Genomic DNA, 23,590 nt, shown 5'->3' with positions numbered 1-23,590 from the left:
CATTCACGGAAAGATAGTTTTGTTGTCCTAGGCTCATGAAATGTCAATGGATTAAATAACCCAGGGAAACGTAGCATTGTTTTCCGCAAATTGTATAGGTTAAAGTGGGATATATGTTTACTGCAAGAAATTCACTTAAGACCGAGGGACGAGTGGTTATTACCTACTCATAATTATGATCAATTGTGGACTCATCGGGCTCGAGGCTCACAGCGGGTGGGGGGTTTGGCTATCTTGGTCCGTAAGGGGATAGGGCTGGAGGTGGATGAAGTTTTTAAAGATGGGGAGGGACGATGTTTAGCTATTAGGGGTAGGATCCAGGACAAAGTGATTACTATTATTAATATATATGGACCTAACACAGATCAATCTCATTACTATTCTGGTCTCACGGAAGGCCTGACTGCCTTTGTAAAGGGTGCTATCTTTTGTGGAGGGGATTTTAATGTGTGCCCCGATCTATCTTTGGATCATTCCAGGGGGGACGAGTGGCTCTTCGACATCACAGTAAGGCCTTGATTAGGTTTATGCACCAATTGGGATTAGTGGATTGTTGGAGATTACTCCATGGTACGCAGAGGAATTATTCTCATTTCTCTAATGCTACTCAGACTTACACGAGAATAGATGGTATTTGGGCACATAGAAACCTTTGGGGTGGGATTCAAGAGGCGGAGCTTGGCAACATTCAGATCTCCGATCACGCTCCTGTCTGGGTGGTATGCAAGGGACTTAAGATACAATCGGGTAAAAGATTTTGGCGTTTAAATGAATCACTTTTAGGGGATCCTATCATATTGCAAGAAGTGAGAGAGTCTATTGTAGAATATCTATATATGAATGATAATGGGGAAGTAGGTGATGGGATACTTTGGGATGCTCTGAAAGCTGTTATTTGGGGTATTTTTGTTAAATGGGGGGCCCGTAAAAAACGAGACAAAGCTAGGCGCTCTTTGGGATTGCGTGAACGATTAGTGGAATTAGAAAAACAACATCAATCTGATCCTCGACCCAGGGTTTATGCGGCCTTGAGTAAAGCACGGTTGGAATTACACCAACTACAACTTGAGGACTTAGCTTTTAGGAAGACACAATTGAAACAGGCTATGTTTGAGAATGGAAATCGGTCTAGTGCTATGCTAGCCCGTTATTTGCGGGCTCGTAGGATGTCTGCTACTATTCAGAGCATTCGTGGACCTGATGGGGTTAGGTCTAGGACTGATAAGGATATTCATAACCATTTTGTCACATTTTTTGCAGCGTTGTATCGTGGGGACAACCCGAGTGATTGTTCTAAGATCACAGATTTTTTAGACATGGTCCCTTTGCCAAAGCTATCGGGTTTGGAACAAGAGGGGTTAGATCTTCCCATAACGGAGGGGGAGGTGACTGGGGTCATACGGGGTTTAAAAGGGGGTAAATCTCCGGGGTTGGATGGGCTACCGAATGTGTTCTATAAGACCTTTAGGGAACAGATTGTTTCCTTGTTGGTGAGGGTTGGTAATGGGGTGCGAGATGGGGTTTCTTTGCCATCTACTATGGGAGAAGCAGGGATCACGGTATTGTTGAAGCCGGGAAGGGATTGGGAGCAGTGTGGAGCATATCGTCCCATCTCATTATTAAATGTTGATGCTAAAATTTTGGCAAAGGTGTTGGCATTGAGATTGGGACGAGTGCTACCGGGACTTGTCCATGTTGATCAAGCTGGATTTATCCAGAGGCGTCAAGTGGGAGATAATATCCGTAGAACTTTACATTTGATTTGGGAGGCACAGCAACAGCATAGTAAAATGGTTTTATAGTCCATTGACGCTGAAAAGGCCTTTGATCAGGTCAGTTGGGAATTTTTATGGGCAGTAATGGAACGGATGGGAATAGGGGGAATGTTTGAGAGGTGGATATGGAATTTTTATTTGACACCCAGGGCTTGTATTAAAATTAATGGGCTTTATACAGATTTCTTCACTATTACTAGAGGGACCCGACAGGGTTGTCCACTCTCCCCTTTACTTTTTGCTTTGTATTTAGAACCCTTGGCTTGTTATATTCGGGACCTGGGGGCAGTTCGGGGAATCCATTTGGGAGGACGGGAACATAAATTAGCGCTATTTGCGGATGATATTCTTTTCTATGTGACAGACCCGGAGGCTACTTTTCCTGAGTTACTGGAGGTATTTAGGAAATTTAGAGGTCTGTCTGGCTTTACGATCAACATGGACAAGTCCGAATTCTTGAATATTTCTTTGGAGGAGGGGGAGGCGCAGAGGTTGGCGGATACCTTTTGGTGAGGCGAGTAAGGGGTCATCTTCGGTATCTCGGTATTTTGATTCCATCTGATTTATCGCGTCTTTATGATCTTAATTACTCTAGGATAGTACGCTTAGTGCGGACGGATATGCAAACTTGGAAGGGTTTGTGGTTGTCCTGGTGGGGGCGTATAGCAGTCATCAAAATGAATGTCTTACCCCGTTTGTTATTTTTATTCCAAACACTTCCCATAGCGGTGCCTAGGGGACTTTTGAAGATATTGCATAAGGAATTTCGCTTTTTTATTTGGCAGGGGAAACACCCTAGGTTGAGTCAACAAGTACTTTGGTCTGCTCGGGAGGATGGGGGACGGGCAGTGCCCAATCTGCACTGGTATTATGAGGCTGCACAACTTCGCTTTATTTTGGATTGGAAGATTGCGGTGTTTAAACCCGGGGTTCAAATAGAACAAAGCTATGTTCCTCATTGTACTCTGAATACTTGGTTGTGGACCTCTTTTTCGGTGTCGGAGCGATTGCAGAGGCAAAGGAATCCGTTTTTTTGTCATCTGGTATGGATGTGGGGATCTCTGTGTCATAGGGAGAAGAGTGGTAGAGGAGTTTCTACGCTTGCTCCTATTAAGGGGGAACCGCGGTTTATTGCAGGATTGGAAAGGGGGGCGTTTAGGAGATGGGAATCTATGGGTATTCTTACATTTCGAGATGTACTTATTGGGGGATACTTACCTACTTTCGATGTATTGGTGGCTATGAAGCCTGGGTTGGGGGGCAAATTTATTACATATATGCAATTGAGACATTTCATGATCACGGAAGGTTGGGATAAAGCGAATCCTCAGGGATCTGAATCTTTGGAAAATTTATGGATTTTATTGAGTAGAGTGCCGAGACCGATTTCCATTCTCTATAAATTTTTGCGAGGTAGAGAGGTGATTCCCCTTCCGTTTAGGCTACAGTGGGAACGGGACCTTCGGCTACACTTTTCTGCTGACGATTGGTCCCGTATTTGTATTGAGGTACAGAAAGCATCTCATTGTATATTAGTCCAAGAAAATGCTTATAAAATCTTAACACGCTGGTATTTCACTCCTGAACGATTGCATATTATGTTTCCGATTCTTTTGTTTCCGATTCTTGCTGGAGATGTGGTAAGGGCCCTGGATCTTTTATGCATATTTGGTGGGAATGTGAGGTGATTCAGAAATTTTGGATATCTGTTACCTGCTTTTTGACATTGTGGATCCAGGACTCACTACAGCTTTCACCTCAAGTTTGTCTGCTCGGGTTACATAATATTAGAGATGCTCCTTGGCAGACAAAACTGGTTTGAATGGGATTGGCAGCGGCCAAATGTTTGATAGCATTGTATTGGAAGAAGCTAGCTGCCCCACCAGAAGAGGAATGGTTAGAGAAATTGTGAAAACTTGCCCAGATGGAATGTATAGCTGCTAAGCATTATGGTTATTATGACTTCCAAAGGCGGACTTGGGACAAAATATTTCAGTGCATTTGATCCTTTCTTTCTGTTGGGTGGGAGGTTGGGATGGGGGGGAGGGGAGAGGTGGTTATTTGGAAGTCTTTTTGAAGGAACAACGAAGGGACTTCCTCATGGTGTTTATTTTGTTGGGGGTTATTTTTGACTGTATTGGTTTATTTTATGTTGGGTGGTGGGATTGGGATATACTTGTGTTGTGTTTATTCTGTATGCTTTATTGAGTGGCTGTAATATCCCTAATTGGTGTACTTGTGGCGATTATATTGTTTTATTTACATTATAAAATTCTAATAAAAATTGAATAAAACAAAAAAAAAAAAAAGGATGCATGGTTCTCATTAAAGAGACCTCTTATAACTTAGATGTTATTTCAAGTTTTCATCCTGAATGCATGTAATGTAATCATTTACTTCAGACCTCCTTCCTACCTTAAAAATTTTTTTATTTAATAATATTTAATTAAGATAAAAAACTAATGAACTAAGGGCGCATAACCTATCCCCATCTTTTATTTAAATTAATTAATAAATATATGTTGATAACTTAATTTACTTTATAATGTTCTATCATTCACTCCATCAAATGTACTTTTATATTTTTGTATTAGATTAGAACAACAGCAACACTTATCTTAGTGGCTTCCTAGCCAGGGCCAACGTTGGTGGGTTTTTGAACTACCCGACGCTCGAACTGTTTTAGAGCGTTTCAGCTATTAGCTAGCCTTCATCGGAGGACAATATTGTTACTGTACCACTGAAAAAACAAACCAAATAAAAAATAATGAAAAAGATGAAAACTTGAAATAACATCTAAGTTATAAGAGGTCTCTTTACTGAGAACCATGCATCCTTTATGATACTTCAACCTCTTAATTTACACAGCAGGTTAATATACTGATAGAATGGTTGTTTTGTACATGACAAAAAAAATGGTTTTAGTGACAATTAAATATTTACAAAAAGTAATCAGGCATGTCTAGAGGGAGACAGGTATTTGTGCTTCTAGGCCTTTTTATGAACTTCCCCTGAAGGAGGCAGCATCGATGACTCAGAAGTGGTCTGGACTGTCGATACTGGTGGTACAAGTGTCAATTCTGGAATTATAGGATGTTGAATGTCAACGTCAAGAGTCAGCAAACATCCTCAATGTATCCGCAGAACCAAAAGATTTTTTGTATTGTAAATATCTGGCATTTAGCAACTTCTTCTGCAGTTTAGAGAAGAGTTGGCAAGAAGTATCATGGTGCTTGGGACCAATTCACTGGACACACCAATTATGCAGGTCTGTAGGCACAAAGTGCATTGTTTGAAGCTGTTGGAGATTTGGACATCAAAGACATGCAAGATCGAAGGACTCTTGCTTGAAGAGGTTGAGTAGATCACAACCTGAAAAAGACTCCTGGCCTGAAAACATGTTGAGGAGAGCCTGAAGATCCACAAAAATTAAGTTGGTTAAAAATTAAAAAAATTTTCACTGGAATTGAAGACCAATAATAAAACAGAGAAAATATGAAGACAATGAAATGGAAAGACACAAAAATGTAAAAATGTTTTAAGTGCTTGGAGAAACTCCAATGAACAGTTTCTCAGCTCCGCAGAAAACTGAGAACTGATGGTCCCACGAGCTGACATCGCATGGGCAGTCTTCAAAAGATAAAGTGACAGTCCACTTTTTGATTGTCCATACAAAGCTCTATGGTTGATGTCACCCACATATGCTATCTGCTTATACTCGGCTAATAGTTAATTCCAATCTCTGACATGAGATGGGAAGATTAGGTTCTTACCTCGATAATCTTCTTTCCAGTATATAGGAACATGAGTCTTGACCAGTGGGTTATTTACCTCTACCCATGAGATTTTGCAGAAGGTATCCTCTACAGCTTTTCAGCTCTGCTCCTTGTGTCAGTGGACAGTCCCCATCTCCTCAGTTTGGACAAAAGCAGTTGATCACCCCTAAAAGAGAAATAAGGAGGGTACAGGGAATTCCCTGACCAAGTCATGTCTTTTCTGCTCTGCAACAAAGATGATTAATTAAACCAAATGACTTAATACAAGCTAGGTTGACCCAAGCAAGCCACCTACCTGAGTGTAATCAACACTCACATTTATACAGCTATTATAGGCTCTCCCATGAATTCTTCCATAGTGAGTTATCACATCACTTATTGTACTTGCTGGACAGTTGAAAACCAATCATTTACATACTCTCTTGACTGCTCAAAGGCAAGCATTTGGAGACACACAATTGTTTTATGACTTTGTATTTCTATTCCCTAGTGTGATACCACTGTGTAAACCGCCACAAACTGATGGTTTGGCGGTATATAAAAATAAATAATTATTATTATTATCTGAGAAAAGAAAGAGACTAAATTGACATCTGACAGGGCAGGTGTCAAGACTCATGTTCCTTTATACTGGAAAGAAGATTATCAAGGTAAGAACCTAATCATCCCTTCCAGTGCACAAGGAATGAGAGTCCTGACCAGTGGGACATAACAAAGCTGTCCCCTGAGTCTAGGGCAGAGCAGATGTGTCTGCTGCTAGCACTGCAGACCCAAAAGCGGTGTCCATTTGTGCCTTCATGTCCACTCTTTAAAATCTTGTGAAAATATGGAGAATGGACCATGTACCTGTCCTACAAATCTCCTCGGGCGGCAATGCCAAGGATTCTGCCCTGAGGAAGCCACACCTCTGGTGGAATGTGCCTTCAAGATTGGCAGCTGTTTACCACAACCAATGCAGACAGACAAAATAGCTATGTGATCCCATCTGGAAATCGCAGTCTTAGATGCTGGCTTCTCAATTCCAAAAAGATGATCTGAAAGATGAAAATTGTCACCTCTAGATAATGAAGAACTCTCCTCATGTTCAGTAATTCCAAAACTGTGTCCTTTTTCTTTATGTTTATTAAAAACTTTATTTACCATTTAACAGCCTAAAAAGGATCCAAGTGGTTTACAAGAAAAGAACTCCATTTAAAAATAGGAAAGGAAACAATAAAAGCAAAAGTGAATTTTTTTTTCCATAAAATACTATACTATACTATACTATACTTTACACCAGGAAACTAGAATGGAGGCAGTTGGACTTCCTGATTGATATGGAATGCTGACAACACCTTTGACAGAAAGGAAGGCATTGTATATAGAGACACCGCTTCCGTAAATTTGAGGAACGGCTCTCTATGCAACAGAACGTTCTTACCAAGGTGAAAGCTACCAGGAAAAACTGTCCAGATGGTCAGATCAAACAGAGACACCTTTGCAAGGGCTCATACAGGGCTATACTAAGGGCCAATAGAATGATGTTAAGCTTTCACCTTGAAATGTTTGTCACATGGGAGAATGCAATGCAACACTCCCTTCAGAAACCTGGACATATCCAACGATCCTTTCTCTACTTGAGCCATAAGGCACGAAAGGCTTCCCACCTGTTTCTTGAAGGGGCCAATTGTCAGGCTCATTTTGAGACCGTCCTGAAGAAAAGGACTGTAGAAATCAGGGCCTTAAAAGGCTCCACCTTCTGTTCCACACATCAGCACTGAAGTCTTCCAAGTCTTAGCATAGGCTACGACTGTAGCCAACTTCTTAGATCATAAGAGGGTAGCTATAATCCCCTCTGAATATCCTTTATTCCTTGGGGGCTGCCATGCTGTAAGCCCAAAGCGTTACAGACTCCAGGGCAACTGGACCCTGCGAAGGCAGTGCTGGAAGCAGTGGCAGTCTGACGCACTTGCCTTGCTGCAGCTGAACCATATCCACATACCATGTGCGATGCAGCCAATCTGGTGCACAAGAATCACCACCCTTTGGTGGGTCATTATTCATTGAATAATCCAGCCTATCATTGGTCACAGGGGAATACATACAACAGTTCCTTTGTTGGCCACGGTTGTACCATGGCGTCTTCCCAGCTCTACTTTGCAGCTGAAGTAATAAGAAGCCTTCTTGTTAACTGCTGATACCATTAGCTCAAACGTCGGCCTCCTCCAGTACTTTACAATTTGTTGAAAGAACTCTGGGGTAAACACCACTCCCCCGCAAGCCATCAGGTACAACTTTGTCATGGCTCTGGCAATCATCAAAAGGCCTTCTGGTGACTCCCAATGCTCTGTCAGCATCATGATGATCTCTGGATCCGAAGGAAAAAATGTGGACTGGGTCTTAGAACTGATCATAGGAGAAATTTGAGCCTTGGAAACCTGTGACGGTTCCAAATTTAACTCTCTTAGAGATAATGTAATGCCTTCCATTAAGTCCACCGGTTTAAAAAGTCTGCACACAGTTAGTTTCCACTCTCTGGTCCAGTGCTGCCATAGATTCTTGGCTGATAGTGCCCACTTGTGACCATGGAGTCCTCTAAATCTGAAGATTAACTTTGCGGGAGTAAATGAATTGATCCTGTAATCCCAGTAAATTTCCTACATGATCTCAGGGTCCTGTGGAATACCTTTCCACAATGGACCAGTGTTCTGTAGGGGAAACCCTCTCCCGATGGCCCCCAGCATATTTCCAGGCTCTGTATATGACCCTTTATATTTCTAATAATCTTCAAACATTAAACTCACAAAATCAGTCAAATCCCTGAACTGGATCTCCTGAGGACCTCTACAGGGACATTTGCCTTCCAGTCACAAGTTGAGAGCCCTAGGAGGGATTTTTGCCCCAACAATTGAGCTTCCTGCAATTCTAAGACCCTGGTGGGACTAGAGAGAGCTAAGCCCAGCACTCCTACCTCCCCTCATGTGTCCCGCAGAACATGGTCATGCCTCAGCTGGCCATCCAGCAAAAAGCTGGCATGATACAGGGGTAAAAAGGCCTGTGGAGTTCACATAAATCAATTATTAGTAAAATTGAGGTGTTTTGAGGCAGATAGAAGCTTTTAAATTAAAATTGGTAAAGATGGCCACTGTGGCAGCATATTGGTTTCAGAAAATGGCTTGGGAGAGCTGAATAAAAGTTCATAAAATTCAGGGAAAGGGTTTTTGGAGGAAGCCCCAGAGACCCTCACAACTACAGTTTTGTACTCATTCTGAAGTGTCCCATAGACAGTAAAGCAGTTACTTACCATAACAGGTATTATCCAGGGACGGCAGGCAGATATTCTCACATATGGGTGATGTCATCCATGGAGCCTCGATGAGGAAAGCCTCACAAGCAGACTTGCTTGAAGAACTTTTAGAAGGTTCACAACCGCCACACAGCGCATGTACGAGTGCCTTCCCACCCAACATAGGGCGCGCATCTCCTCAGTTCAGATAGCTAGCCAAGAAGCCAACCAGGGGAGGTGGGTGGGCTGTGAGAATATCTGCCTGCTGTCCCTGTATGACACCTGTTACGGTAACTGTGTTCTATCCTAGAACAAGCAGGCAGCATATTCCCACATATGGGTGACCTCCAAGCTAACCAGAATGGGATGGTTGGAGTGTTGGCAATTCAGGAGAATAAATTTTGCAAAACTGCCTAGCCAAAGTGGCCATCCCGTCTGGAAAAAGAATCCAGACAATAATGAGAGGTGAATTTATAAACCGAGGACCAAGTGGCAGACTTGCAGATTTCCTCGATAGGAGTAGATCTAAGGAAAGCTACAGATATCGCCATGGCTCTGACTTTATGGGCTGTGACTCGACCTTGTAGATGCAGTCTGGCCTGAGCATAGCAGAAAGAGATGCAAGCCACCAACCAGTTGGTGATGGTGTGCTTGGAAACTAGATGTCCCAACTTGTTTGGATCAAAGGAGACAAAGAGTTGAGGAGCAGATCTGTGTGGTTTAGTCCTTTGCATGTAGAAAGCCAAAGCATGATTACAGTCCAGAGTATGAAGAGCTGTTTCTCCAGGATTAGAACGAGGCTTTGGAAAAAAACACTTGAAGTACAATGGATTGATTGAAATGAAATTCTGAAACCACTTTAGATAAGAATTTAGGATGAGTATGGAGGACCACTTTGTCATGATGGAATATTGTGAAAGGTGGGTCCGCTTGTAGCTACCCATCACCCACCATATCACCTATAAAACTTTAATGCTGGTCTTTAAAATCAAACTTTCATGTCAACCATCTTTTCTTGATAAATTCATCATCCCCTTTTGCCCTCCCCGGACCCTTAGATCGGCTGATCAGAATTTACTGACCATATCTTCTATCAAAGAATTCTACTACACTAGAAAACTTTTCCGTTGTAGCTCCAACTTTATGGAACGCCATGCCACCCCAACTCTGCCTCGAAAATTTACTCGACAAATTCAAGACTAAACTAAAAACGTTCTTATTCCAAGACGCATACCATAGCGTCTAAAAATTTCCTTTACAACAGTCTGCAAAATAAACATGAACTACTTTTAAGAAGCGATCCCCATTCCTGGTGTTTTATCCTCCCCCCTTCCCTTTAATTAATTTGTTTTTAATGATGTAATTATTAACTTTCCTCTCCCCCTTTCCCTTCAAGCTCATGTTCGTATTTGTAATTTGTCCATTTAATGTTCACATTTCTCCCCCCTACAAAAATTTAATTTAACCTTTCATTTTTAGCATTGTAAACCGGCCAGGTGCATGTCGATGGTCGGTATATTAAAATTAATTAAACTTGAAACTTGTAACTCACTGACTCTGTGAGCAGATGTGAGAGCAATGAGGAAAATCACTTTCCAAGTGAGATATTTCAGCTGAGCTAAAGCCATTGGTTTAAATGGAGGCTTCATCAATTGAGCAAGAACAACATTGAGATCCCAAAGCAATGGAGGCGTTTTGAGAGGTGGCTTGACATTGAAAAGTCCTTTCATAAATCTAGAAACCACAGGATGAGCAGAGAGGGGTTTCCCTTCTATAGGCTGATGGAAAGCAGAAATTGCACTGAGATGGACTCGAAGGGATGTTGATTTGAGACTGAATTGAGATAAATGTAACAGGTAATCCAAAACTGAAAACAAGGAGGTAAATTGAGGCTCCTTGTGATGAATGGTGTACCAAGCAGAAAATCTGGTCCATTTCAGTTGTAACATTGTCGAATGGCAGGTTTTATAAAAGCCTCTAAAATGTTCTTGATAGATTGAGAGAATTGTAGAGTGGCAGTTACATTGAGAGGTACTAAAGCTGTCAAGTGTAGAGACTGCAGGTCAGGATGAAGTAGAGACCCCTGACTCTGTGTAAGCAGAGACAGAAAAACTGGTAGAAGGAATGATTCGTTCATTCGAGAAGAAAGGCATCTGCCTTCAGAAGGTGAGGAGAGTATATCCTGGATCAGAACTGAAGCAGTTTGTTGTTGAGGGAAGAGGCAAAGAGATCTATCTGAGGAGACCCCCCACTGAGAAAAAATGTGATGGAGAGGTGAGGATTTGAGTGTCCATTCATGAGGTTGCAGAAGACGACTCAATTTGTCCGCTAGACAGTTTTTCTCTCCTTGAATATAGACCACTTTCAAAAAGGTGCTGACAGAATGCCCAATTCCAGACCTTTTGAGCTTCCTGGCAGAGAGGGAGAGATCCTGTCCCTCCCTACTTGTTGACATAGTACATGGTGACTTGATTGTCTGTATGAATGAGGCCTACTTGATCATGAAGATGTTGAAGAGCGCTCTGAGTTCCAACAGATTTATGTGCCATCGACAGTCTGTGCTGGACCAATGGCCTTGAGTACAGAGACCTTCGAGATGAGCCCCCCCAAGCGTAGGTTGACAAATCTGTCGTGAGGACATTCTGATGAGGGGGCGTTTGAAACGGTAAACCTCTGGAGAGATTGGAAGAGAGCATCCACCAGTGAAGAGACTGTCTGAACGAAGGAGTCATTGTAATGTGCTGAGAGGGTGGGTTGAAAGCCTGCGCCCACTGATATGCCAGGGTCCACTGAGGAATTCTGAGTTGAAGTCTGGCAAAAGGAGTCACGTGAATTGTAGAGGCCATGTGACCTAGGAGAACCATCATGTGCCTCGTTGAGAGTGGCATGAGGGATGATACGTTTTGACAAAGTCGAATAAGAGCATCCTAATGTTGTTGAGGAACGAATGCTCTGAGTTGCACAGTGTCCAGTACAGCTCCAATGAACTGTAGAGTATGAGAGGGCTGTAGCTGGGATTTTGGAAAGTTTATTTCGAACCCCAAACTTTGGAGGAAACAAATAGTCCGTTGAGTCACATCAATAACCCCCTGAGATGTTGAATCTTTGATAAGCCAATCGTTCAGGTATGGGAAAACCTGAAGACCATGGTTGCGCAGAGTCACTGCTACTCCCACTAGGCACTGGGTGAACACTCTGGGATATGATGCCAGGCCACATGGTAGCACTCTGTACTGAAAATGATGATTCCCCACCCGAAATCTGAGAATTTGCGAGAAGCTGGATGAATGGTAATGTGAGTGTAAGCCTCTTTTAGATCCAAAGAGCATAACCAATCGTTCTGATCTAGAAGGGGATACAAGGATGCTAGAGACAGCATCCGAAATTTTTCTCTGACAAGAAATTTGTTGAGAGCTCTGAGATCCAATATAGGTTGCAGATCCCCCGTCTTCTTTGGAACAAGGAAGTAACGGGAGTAAAATCCCCTGCTCTGATGTTCCAGAGGAACTTCCTCGATGGCACGGAGATGAAGCAGAGCTTGAGATTCCTGAAGAAGGAGGGTAGTCTGCGATGGGTTGGAAGGATACTCTCTTGGGGGAAGATCTGGTAGAATCTGGATGAAATGAAGAGAGTAACCTTCCGGGATGATAGTGAGGACCCAGAGGTCGGATGTAATGAGTTCCCATCGTTGGAAAAAAAGATGAAGATAACCCCCAATGGGAAGAGGAGAGGACAGAGGCAGAACAACTGAGGTTATGCTCTGTGTTAGATGATCAAAAAGACTGAAAGGCTTTAGGTGCAGCAGAAGTCTGAGATTTTTGCTGCCGTTGTTGCTGCTGCTGTTGTTGCTTAGGAGGTGGCCTTGAATAACAGGCTGCCTTCTGAGGAAAACGTATCTTGTAGGATGGAGTAGGTCGATAACCCTTGGCAGTGGAAGGCTTTGGCTTTGGCCTGATGATGGAAGCAAACGACTTCTCATGCTCAGATAAACGCTTGGTAGCTGCCTCAATAGAGTCATCAAACAACTCATTGCCCTGGCATGGGATGTTAGCTAAGCGATCATGAAGATTCGGGGCCATATCCATAGTGTGGAGCCAGGCAAGACAGCGCATTGCCACCGAGAACGCAGTGACTCTAGAGGACATTTCAAACGCATCATATGTAGCTTGAACCATATGTATGCGAAGTTGACACAGAGTGGTATGCATTTGTTGAAATTCTGGAAGTCGATGTTGAGGAAGATATTTGAAAAAATCAGGCATGGCATTGACCAAATGCTTGAGATAAGATGTGAAGATAAAGTTGTAGTTCAAAATTTGGTTTGCCATCATTGAATTTTGATACAGCCGACGACCAAACTTGTCCATGGTCCTGCCCTCTCTTCCAGGAGGGACGGAGGCATAAACCTTGGCAGGATTGGTTCTTTTTAAAAAAGACTCCATGAGAAGAGACTGATGGGATAATTGGGACTTCTCAAATCCCTTACAATGGACCATCCTGTATCTAGATTCCAACTTTGCTGGTACAGCAGGAACAGAATATGGTGTCTCAAGATTTCTTTTGAAGGTTTGAAAAAGAATTCCATTCTTGGGCAATTTGAGAGACTCCCTAGGAGGATGAGGCATACCCAGTTCTTCCAAATACTCCTTAGAGTATTTTGAGTCAGATTTCAAAGTGATATTAAGATCCTTATTCATTTGACAGAGAAATTTGGTAAATTCGGCGGCGGCAAAGAAAGCAAATAGAGTATTGGGCATGATAAAGAAGGGACTCACGAGTAGATCAGAGGAGGTCATAATGCCGCTTTATAGAGCAATGGTCAGGCCCCACTTGGAATACTGCGTCCAACATTGGTCTCCCAACCTAAAGAAGGATATAAAACTGCTGGCGAGGGTGCAGAAACGAGCAACAAAACTAGTAAAAGGTATGGAGAAACTGGAATATGAGGATCGACTTAAGAGACTGGGATTATTCTCCCTTGAGAAAAGGAGACTGCGAGGGGATATGATTGAGACCTTCAAAATACTGAAAGGAATCGACAAAATAGAGCAGAAAAAAACTATTTACATTGTCCAATTTGACACGGACAAGAGCACACGGAATGAAGCTAAGGGGGGGACAAGTTCAGGACTAATATCAGGAAGTTCTGCTTCACTCAGAGAGTGGTTGACACCTGGAATACTCTCCCAGAGGAGGTTATTGCGGAATCTCCTTATGAGAGGCATAGAAGGATATGGATGAGTAAAAATTACGCCATGTGTACACCTGGCAGGGCCTCCGCGTGTGTGGATCGCCGGATTAGATGGACTGAAGGTCTGATCCGGAGATGGCGCTTCTTATGTTCTTATGGATCTGAAGAGGTATGACCTCGTTGAGGAGAAAGTGATTGGGAACCCCTCGAGGTTCCTCTCATCAGAGAACGAGGGTGAAGCTTCTCTGGAGTATTGATACCTGAGATCTGAATCCATAGGCAAAGATGAACCACTCATAGAATGTGACGAGAACCTCGCAGGAGAACTCGAGTGACGAGAGTGGTGAGGCACTGCAACAGATCACTTCGAAAGAGGAATTGGTGCCCTCGAAGAGTCTCAATGCCTTGATAAACGAGACCTGTCTTGAGAAGAAGACCTGGGCCTTGATGAAGACCTTGACAGATAATGTGGAGAACTATACCTTGAATCACAATCCCGTGATTGAGTCAGATCCAGCTTGAAAGATGAATGCCGAGGAGTCCTCGTCCTATGCCTTGAAGAGGGCAACACCTTATGTGAGGATGGAGGACTGGCAGTCGGAGAACGACATTGAAATACCAAAAAGGACTCAGCTTCTTGTGTCGAGGTATCTCGAGGTACTCTTAAAGACTCAGCTCCTTGATTAGAGTGTGTAGAAGAATCTCGAGGCACACTCAAGGACTCAACTCCTTGCACAGAGTGGGTAGATTCAGCTTGAGGCACTCTTAAGGACTCGACTCCTTGTATGGAGTGGGTAGATTCAGCTCGAGGCACTGCCAAGGACTCGACTCCTTGTAATACTGCTGAGTGCTCAGGCTGGAATGCAGGAAGCAGAGTCGAGGCAGGAGTTAATTTGGCAAGTATGTTACCAAACTCCGGATGCAGAAGAGTTGCCAACATATTCTGCAAAACCGGCACCAAGACCACTGAATCTGGTACATTTGGTGTGGCTACAGTCTCTGAGGAAGACGACCTCGAGGAAGAACGATGCCTCGATTTTGAGACATGTTTCCTGGATAGCTTCAAAACCACCTTTTCTAAGGGTGGCATATCTGGAGGAGTTAGCTTAGCTATCTTATCTGAGGGAGACAGTGAGGACAATGGCTCCTAAGGAGAAGATTTAGTTGATTGCCCCAAAGATGAGGACTTGCCGAACGAGGAAGGTTTGATTAAGGTTGAGGTCGATGTTAAAGGTGTTTTCATCGTAGAAGACTTCACTGGAGTGGAGGTCGAGTTCAGGGTTGGAATCGGGGTGAGGGCCTTAGGCAAAGGCCGATCCATGCTGCCGAATATTTTTTCAAGCTGAACTTGACGACGGTTGAGTGCTTGAGGTTGAAGTTTAGCACAGCGGGCGCACAACTCCAGACGATGGACAGGTCCTAAACACTGAACACACCACTTGTGTGGGTCAGTGAGAGAGATCGCGTGTTGGCACCGGCTATACTTCTCGAAGCCGGTGACCAGCCGGGACATATAAGGAAAGACCGCCGTGGCTAAATCGTGGCTGAGGCCACGGAGTAGGCTCCACCGTGACATGAGGAAGAAAACAACAAAAATCTCAATTTTAAATTTTTTAAATAAAACGCAAAAAGAAAACACAGCGACCCTGTAAAGGAAATACACGAGCCATGGTGAGAGAAGGCACGAGTAGAACTAACTCTTCGCACAGAACGTCGAATGGGGATTTCACAGCTCCACGGAAAACTTAGAACTGAGGAGACGCTGAGGGAAGTCACTCGTGAATACACGGTGCGGCAGTCGCAAACATTCTAAAAGTTCTTCAAGCAAGTCTGCTTGCGAGGCTGTCCGCATGAAGGCTCTGTGGATGACGTCACCCATATGTGAGAATATGCTGCTCCTTGTCCTGGGAAAATAGATTTTACTCACAGAGCTGTTTGGTGCCATGTCTTCATCAGCACACACTGCTGCTGTAGAAAGGAGAAGGTCCCAGCCTCAAACTAGCATAGAAAATCTTCCAGAAGCTTCTCTCTTCAGGCTGCCTTTTAGACAGGCTCTGAGAGCCTGAAACGCTCAACCTCACTTGCTCCTCATGCGTCTTTGTGGAAGAGAGACAGCCTGCACCCACTACAGTCCTCTGGGCCAACATGGGGCCACTCAGCCTGCGCTCAAGCTCCTGATAATTCAGGGGTGAGCTGAGTTTCCAGGGAAATGCACTCCAAGCTATTTGAAGTGTTAGTGCAGGCTGGCTAGGTAGGTGCCCTGCAAAAGGGTAGCCTCCCCACCACAGCCCTCTGAAATAGAGGCTGTTTCTTCTCCCAGGCAGAGCTGTCTCAGAAATCCTGGAACCCTCTGGGGCACCGTGAAGCCTTGCATTTCGTATTAAAACCTGAAAATAATAAATCAATTGCAGAAAAAAAGACACTTTCTCAGCTTAGAAACATAGAAAGATGATGGCAGAAAAGGGCTATAGCCGATCAAGTCTGCCCACTCTACTGTCCCATCCCCTTAAGTCTGTGCCCTAGTGGCCCAAACCCTTAACTCGGCACCTCGCAGAAGAAAAACCTGAGGTGATGGGGACTGCCCACTGACACAAGGAGGCGGAGCTGAAACTGTAGATGATTCTTTTTGCAGGTAGAATGAATAACCCACTGGTCAAGGTTTTACCTAATTCTTGCTTAAAGAGAAATGATCAGTGTTTTTGGTCTTTTCTAGCATAATTTTTCCCTATGAAGGATACAGACACAAGTCAATAAGACTGGATGGAATTAGGCCCCATGACACTAAGCATCAAAATCCCGAACAAATCCAGCACATCACAATTTTCTTTCCTCTCTGTCAAACCTCTCATGCTGCACAGTTTTACACAGAGAGGGTGAACTAAATCTGACAACCTAGTAATTGTAGCACCACTTCTCCCTAATTAGTATGAGCATATAGTTACATATGGGGGATTCAACACTTCTCATAGTTGATGCAATCCTTAAATTTTGTGGTATTCATGATGCCCTTGTTCAGTGCTTGGGATCTTCTCATAAGATACCCTCTGGTGATTTTAAATGGTAAAAGTTCATACGCTTGATACACTGCCTTTCTGTGGTACAACTAAAGTGGTTTCACATATTCTATGTAGGTATTTTCTCTATCTTTACTAGGCTCTCAATCTATATTTGTACCTGAGGCAATGAAGGGTTAGGTGACTTAATCAGGGTCACAAGGAGCTGTAGTAGAAATCAAACCCAGTTTCCCAGGTTCTCAGCCCACTGCACTAACCATTAGGCTACTCATCCTCTGCAGGTCCCTGAATCAGAAAACTCTGAACTTGCCTATACAGCTGAACTGGAAGATGACACCTCTACGGGCCTGACCAAGTACCTTTACTTTAAAAACACCATTGGACACAGCTCAGTTAGAGAAAACCCTGATATTTTAAGTAATATGAAACAAATTACTGAAATTGTTTCAGCAAGAATATAATGCCTATATACCCCATACAGAAAATAAATGATGAGAACATACAAAGGATATTAATACTTACAATGGAAAAGGAATGGGATTGTAGTTGTTTCCTGGGAGCAGATTAGCAAAAATAGCCTTCATTGTTGATTTCTCCTTCACCTGGTTGTCTGTGGATCCCATCAAATGGCCATCAAATACATCTGTAATAAGACATGAGTAGTATTAATCTATTATCTTCATTGCAAGTGCGATGGGTTAGGCATCAAAAGGATATGAAACTGACATACCTTATAAGCCAATCGGAAATTATTTGTTCCTAAGATTAAATTCTTTTGTTAATTTTTCATGGTATCTTTATTTAACAAGTCAAGCAGCAAAAACAGACAATGCTCAATTTCAGTACAAGGAAGAGAACAATCAAGGTTAAAACATCGTCAAAATTTGGTTGCCAACAACAACACCAGGGCTGCAAGTTAATTGCATTTAGCTCTACGATTAACTATTAATTGTGTTTAAAACAATTAATCATGATTAAGAAAATTATTCATGTTAAAGCATTTCCTGTCTCTTCCAAACATCTCTCCTGTTCTCTTCTACTACCAACCCCTGTCCTTGGCCAGATCCAGCATCTTTCCCCATTCACAATTCAATGTCATGAGCCCCTTCCCCCCCCACCAGTCTACTTTTAAGATGGCCTTCTTTTAAGTGGCAGCATTGAGCATTTGCTGCCTGGAGCCAGGTCTGAAGCTTTCCTCCTGACAGGTCCTGCTCATGCAGAAAAAGGAAGTGATATCAGAAGTGGTAGGACAGGCCAGAGGAAAAGCTTCGGACCAGGTCACTTATGTAAGACACTACCACTGCCAGGTACCAACAGAAAATCACCTTGAAGTGAGGGAGAGATGGACACCAAACAATGGGTAAAGAAAGGGGAGTAACCCACAAACAGAATTGGAGGGGCCACCAATAGAATCTGTGACTAAAGTTGTGATCTAGGATTGGAATTCTATCAGCCCTTTATGAAAGGGGAAAGGGATAGGATTTGATATACCATGTTTCTGTAGTTAGAGCTAAAATGGTTTATATATAGGTTATTTATTGAGATTTATTAACTGCCTTTGTAAAGATATTCACCCAAGGAGGTGTATAGCTGGTATAATTCAACATATTTGTTAAACTTACAATTTTGTTAACAGCATAACAATAGTAAAAAGACCAAATATAAACATAAATACAATGAATGAGGTATAGTTAAAATCAATAGTTTCAAGTTTCAAGTTTATTAGCATTTGATGAATCGCTTATATAAAATTTCTAAGCGATGTACAGTTTGAAAGTTAATAATAGGACTACAATGAAACTGTTTCACAATTGTACTTATTAACACTGAAATTTAAATGAGAGATATGAGTATAATATATACTAAAAGGGAGACATTATACTTATGATGCATCTGAGAAGCACAAATCAGAACATTCAAACAACATAGATATGACACTAATGTTTTTTTATAATCCAGCTTATACTATAGCCCAGGGGTCAAAAGCAAGATATTAGAGGGGGACAAAATGGGTGGTACAGAGTGCTTTGGGATAAACAGATAGGAAGCTAAACTCAAGGCAAGTTGTTTATACAGTTCAACAACGAATAATGAATTGATTTAGTTAGTATGTGTGTCAAGCTAGTCCTACTGCAGAATGAGTGTTTAGTCAATCAGCCTGTGCATTAAAGGCTTGGGTGAAGAGCCAGGCTTTCACCTGCACTTGGGGCTATGGAGGGTTAAATGCTAAATTGCAAGGAAATGCAGTGGGAAATAAATAAAATACCTTTATTTGTGCAATTAATAACAATTGAAATTTTTAATCGAAATGCAGCTCTAAATAACACTGATGTTCCAGTCTTTTAAAGTTGTTCATTTTAAGACACTTCTTTAGCACCCTCTCATATGTTGCGGTTTCCCTTTGGATCCATTCCTGTTGTTTTACAAACATCTGATGATACTACTCTTTTGAAGATTTTATGGTGTTTGATATCAAAATTCTTTTCTTTTTTTGATGTTTTGTTATTTATTCTTTTTTAACTACATCGAGCCATATTGCTTAGTGAAGATGTGGTATATAAGAATGAAGATTAGATTAGATTATTCTTTATTTATCACATATTTTTTAAAATTTATTTTGCATAATTGTACAACAAATTATCAAACTATCAAAAAATAAAACAGAAAACATCGCCATATTATAAATAAAAAAAATAAACAGTAAGTCCAGCTGTTACCCCAATTAGCTTGTAAAGCAAGACTATACATCATATATTCCTATTGTGCGATAACACAGCCTTCTTATTTATTTATTTTTTTAATAGAACTTTTTATTGAAAGTGGTAAAGAAAACACATACATGAATCTAATACAATAAGGTGAAGAAACACAGCAGTAACACAAACAGCTCAATAATGCATAAGAAGCAAAGTCCAAAAACTGAAGTAACAATAGAAAGTGGACACATTGCATTAAAAAAAAAAATACTTTGACGACGCCTCTTTTCTTCTGCTAGTACAATCTTCTATTCTGAGTGTTCTGGATAACTGTAATATCATATACTTAGGCGCCTTCAAGAAAATCACCAAGAAGTTGAGGTTGGTCCAAAATACTGCCTCTTCCCTTCCCATCCCCCCCTTGCCCCCCTCCACCCACCCCATTCCCAAATATTATTAATAAATAGTGTTTCACTTTCTAATTACAAATGTAATGAGTTCACTACAAAACTGCATGCTCTGACTGGTAATTGCTGTATATAAAGTTCCCAGGTCATCCAAAATTTACTCTGTTTTATATAAGATGGGGAGGTCGCCCTAGCTTCTATAATCATAAGAGCATGAAATGCTGCCCTTCAATGCTAAATAAGGGTGGACTTTCTTCCAACAAATGTTGTAAAATACATTTTTGACCTATAATAAAGGATTTAAAAAATAATTCCCTAACCCCTTTCTTAAAAATCCTGTCCCATTGAAGAAACATCTGGGGGGAAGGAACCACAATTCTAGAAATAATTGATCCAAGAAAAACACAAACAGCATTCCAAAATTTCTGAATTTTGGGACATAACCAAAAAGCATGACCCAATGTATTATCCATTTTTTTACATTTTAGGCACATTCTTGTCTCAACACAACCAAAATGTGAAGCCTGAACTTGAGAAACATAAGCTCTCATAACCATTCAAAATAGACTCTCTATAATAAGTGCAAGAAATTGAGGAAATGCCTAATTGAAGAGCCTTTTCTATTATTACCTCACTAATTTCCACTCCCAATTCCTCAGTCCACTTATCTGCAATCCTTTTATAGCTCATATGTGGATATACAAAATCAAGGGTCTTTTTAAAGTATGAAATTGAGGGTAGAGCTTCTAGATGTTCAAATAAAGTTCCCAATCTATATCCCACTCCCAATGTCAAACCTTCCTTTTTTAGTGTGGTAATATAATGAACTAATTGCGTATAAGCATATATGTCAGTGTGCCTCATACCCGAAATACTTAATAATGCATCAAATGAAATTATATTGTTGTCCTCTCCCACAAAATAAAATATATGTTCCAACAAAGAATCTGCCCATCTGCGAAAAGGACCCTTTTCCATACCAGGAGAAAAGGTGGAATTCCCCACTACTGGAAGACAGTCAGAATGGGCTCCCTTGATTTTCCAAATCTTCATCAAAGCAGTCCATATCATCCTCATATATTTCAATATCGGATGATCCCTATAATCAATAGGTATATTACAAAGAGATGTTTGTGGAAGAAAATGAAGATTCAAAGGCCGAAAAAGAGAACATTCTGTCTCACACCATGTATATTCCGAAGATCCAAGAAAAAAATCTCTAAGATGTCGAAGGCCACAAGCCAAATTAAACAAATAAAGAGTAGGCACCCCATCCCACCCCTTCTCCAACTCCCCATCATATAATCCAACCTCAATTTAGGTTTCTTTCCCTTCCACAAAAAAACGTTGTAAAACAGAAGTCAAAACAACAAGATCTGTCTTCTTAATCCACACTGGTAACTGTTGGAGAGTATATAGCCAACGTGGGAAAATGATCATCCCATAAAGTGCTATTCTCCCACTCAATTGCAATGGCAACGAAGCCCATATTTCTAGCCGACGCTTAGTATCTTCCAAAAGACGAGTAATATTACATTCATAAAGTCTATTCAGATCTACTGGCAAACATTTACCTAGATACTTATAATCAGTACCTGCCCAACGTAAAGGAAAAGACCCTGGCCACAGTTCTTTAGTTTGAGATGATGTTGCCATAGCTTCTGATTTAGAGCTGTTTAAAGCAAATCCTGAAAAATCCCCATATTCACGTATACTTTCTAACAAAATCCGGAGCGAGGAAACCAGATCAGTGAGATGTACCAATAAATCATCAGCAAATGCTGATATTTTAAAATGTTCTGACCTCAAACGTACCCCAGTGATTTCCGGATTTCCAAGAATTTCATGTATAAGAGGATCCAAGGTAAGAACAAACAACAATGGGGAGAGGGGGCATCCCTATCTAGTCCCTCTAGTCCGTAAGCTTTCCATTCACCCACATCTGAGCCAGAGGCCTATCATATAATACTCTAATACAGTGATGGCTAACCTTTTTGAGCCCGAGTGCCCAAACTGCCGCACAAAACCAAAGAATTTCCTCAAAGTGCCAGCACGTCAATTAAACCTTAATAACAAGATTTTAATATCTAAAAACTCTTTATAAAGTTGCCTGAACTATGTAACATCATTTTTAAATCTTTGTATTGTCAGAGAATCAATTTGATTCACAATCCTTTGGTTTTCATTTCAATTTATTGGCAATTTATAATGTTTTAATGATTTCATTCAATTTAATGAATTTAGGAAGAATTTGATTCAGTTACACAATATATTTTAAATGTATTATTCACATAACATGTCAAATGTATCCTGAGTAAAAAAAAAGATAAACTTCTTAAAACTGTTAACTGTGTCAAGACTCGGTGTGTATTCCCAAAGAGTCTATACATGTTTTTTTGTAAAATTTACAATCAAATTAGAAAATATTTAAATCATTACATTTCTAATAATATGATGTAAAGAAAACAAAAGAGCTTTCAATTAAACCAACCGTTTTTATTGGAAATTCCAGACTGGAATACAACAGGGCCATGTAAAGTCCCTTTTTTAAATAACATCTTTAAATAATATTTAAATAACTTAGAAAGTGTCTTAACTGCAAACTGAAAACACAGCTTCATGTAAACATATGCATTGGGCATGCTCTGAAAAAAATTAATGTGATTTTTGTTGTTGCATGCATGCTGATAACTTGTCAATCCTTGGCTCATAGTGCGTTAATTTCAGAGCAACACATGCAGCACTCATGCCATCCGTTAATCTGTTTCTAGCATCAGATTTTATATGATTCAAAGCCGAAAACAGCTGCTCACAAGCATAGGATGACCCAAACAAAGTAAGAAGAGCAATCCCAAGTGCTTTCATGGACTTAAAATTGTCTGGCAGAGAATTCCACGCTTTTAGGATTTCATTTTCAGAACTGCTAGCAGTGATTTCATTTGTCACCCTTTCACACTCAATGCGTTCAAGAGCCACACGCAGGTCATTGAATTTACTTTTCCAGATAGAGCTTTCTTGAAATTCCAGTAGCTCCATTTCCAAATTTTGAATATCCAACCACTGTAAGCAGGAAAGATCAAGATCTTCAAATGTGGACTTTTCTGGGGAAGTTATAAATGAAAGGGTTGTCTCCATTTTACGGAACTGAGAAAATCTTTTACTAAAATTCTCCTTTGCTTCAGCTACAATTGTGGAATATGCTTTGTGGATTTCCTGGTGTTTTTTATGACTGTCCACAAATGTTGTAGAATTATCCAAATGTATTTTTAGGTTGGGAAAATATTTTAGCTGTCCACTCTCAAGGTCTTTTTCAAAAACATGCAATTTTCCCTCAAAAGCTTTGATGTCACTAAACATGCTTTCTGCTGTTTTTCCCATGCCTTGTAATTTTTTGTTTAGTACATTAAAGTGGTTAGTAAAATCTGTAAAGAACATGAGGTTGTGTGGTTTTGCAGCATTTACAGAC

General features: G+C 41.2%; 1 protein-coding gene across 8 annotated transcripts in view; it reads right to left on the bottom strand.

Annotated features, from left to right (window-relative positions):
• The window catches only part of PIKFYVE (phosphoinositide kinase, FYVE-type zinc finger containing), a 936,520-nt gene that overhangs the window by 127,172 nt on the left and 785,758 nt on the right, over positions 1–23,590 (bottom strand). For all 8 annotated transcript variants that reach the window (XM_033947121.1, XM_033947126.1, XM_033947127.1 and 5 more), the window contains one exon: positions 17,544–17,664. In XM_033947121.1, coding sequence (XP_033803012.1) covers positions 17,544–17,664 — 121 coding nt within the window. The remainder of the gene's footprint in view (positions 1–17,543; positions 17,665–23,590) is intronic.

The sequence above is a fragment of the Geotrypetes seraphini genome, chromosome 5 (assembly GCF_902459505.1).
Source record: "Geotrypetes seraphini chromosome 5, aGeoSer1.1, whole genome shotgun sequence".
Classification (NCBI taxonomy): Eukaryota; Metazoa; Chordata; class Amphibia; order Gymnophiona; family Dermophiidae; genus Geotrypetes; species Geotrypetes seraphini.
This window is presented reverse-complemented; position numbering and strand designations above follow the sequence as displayed.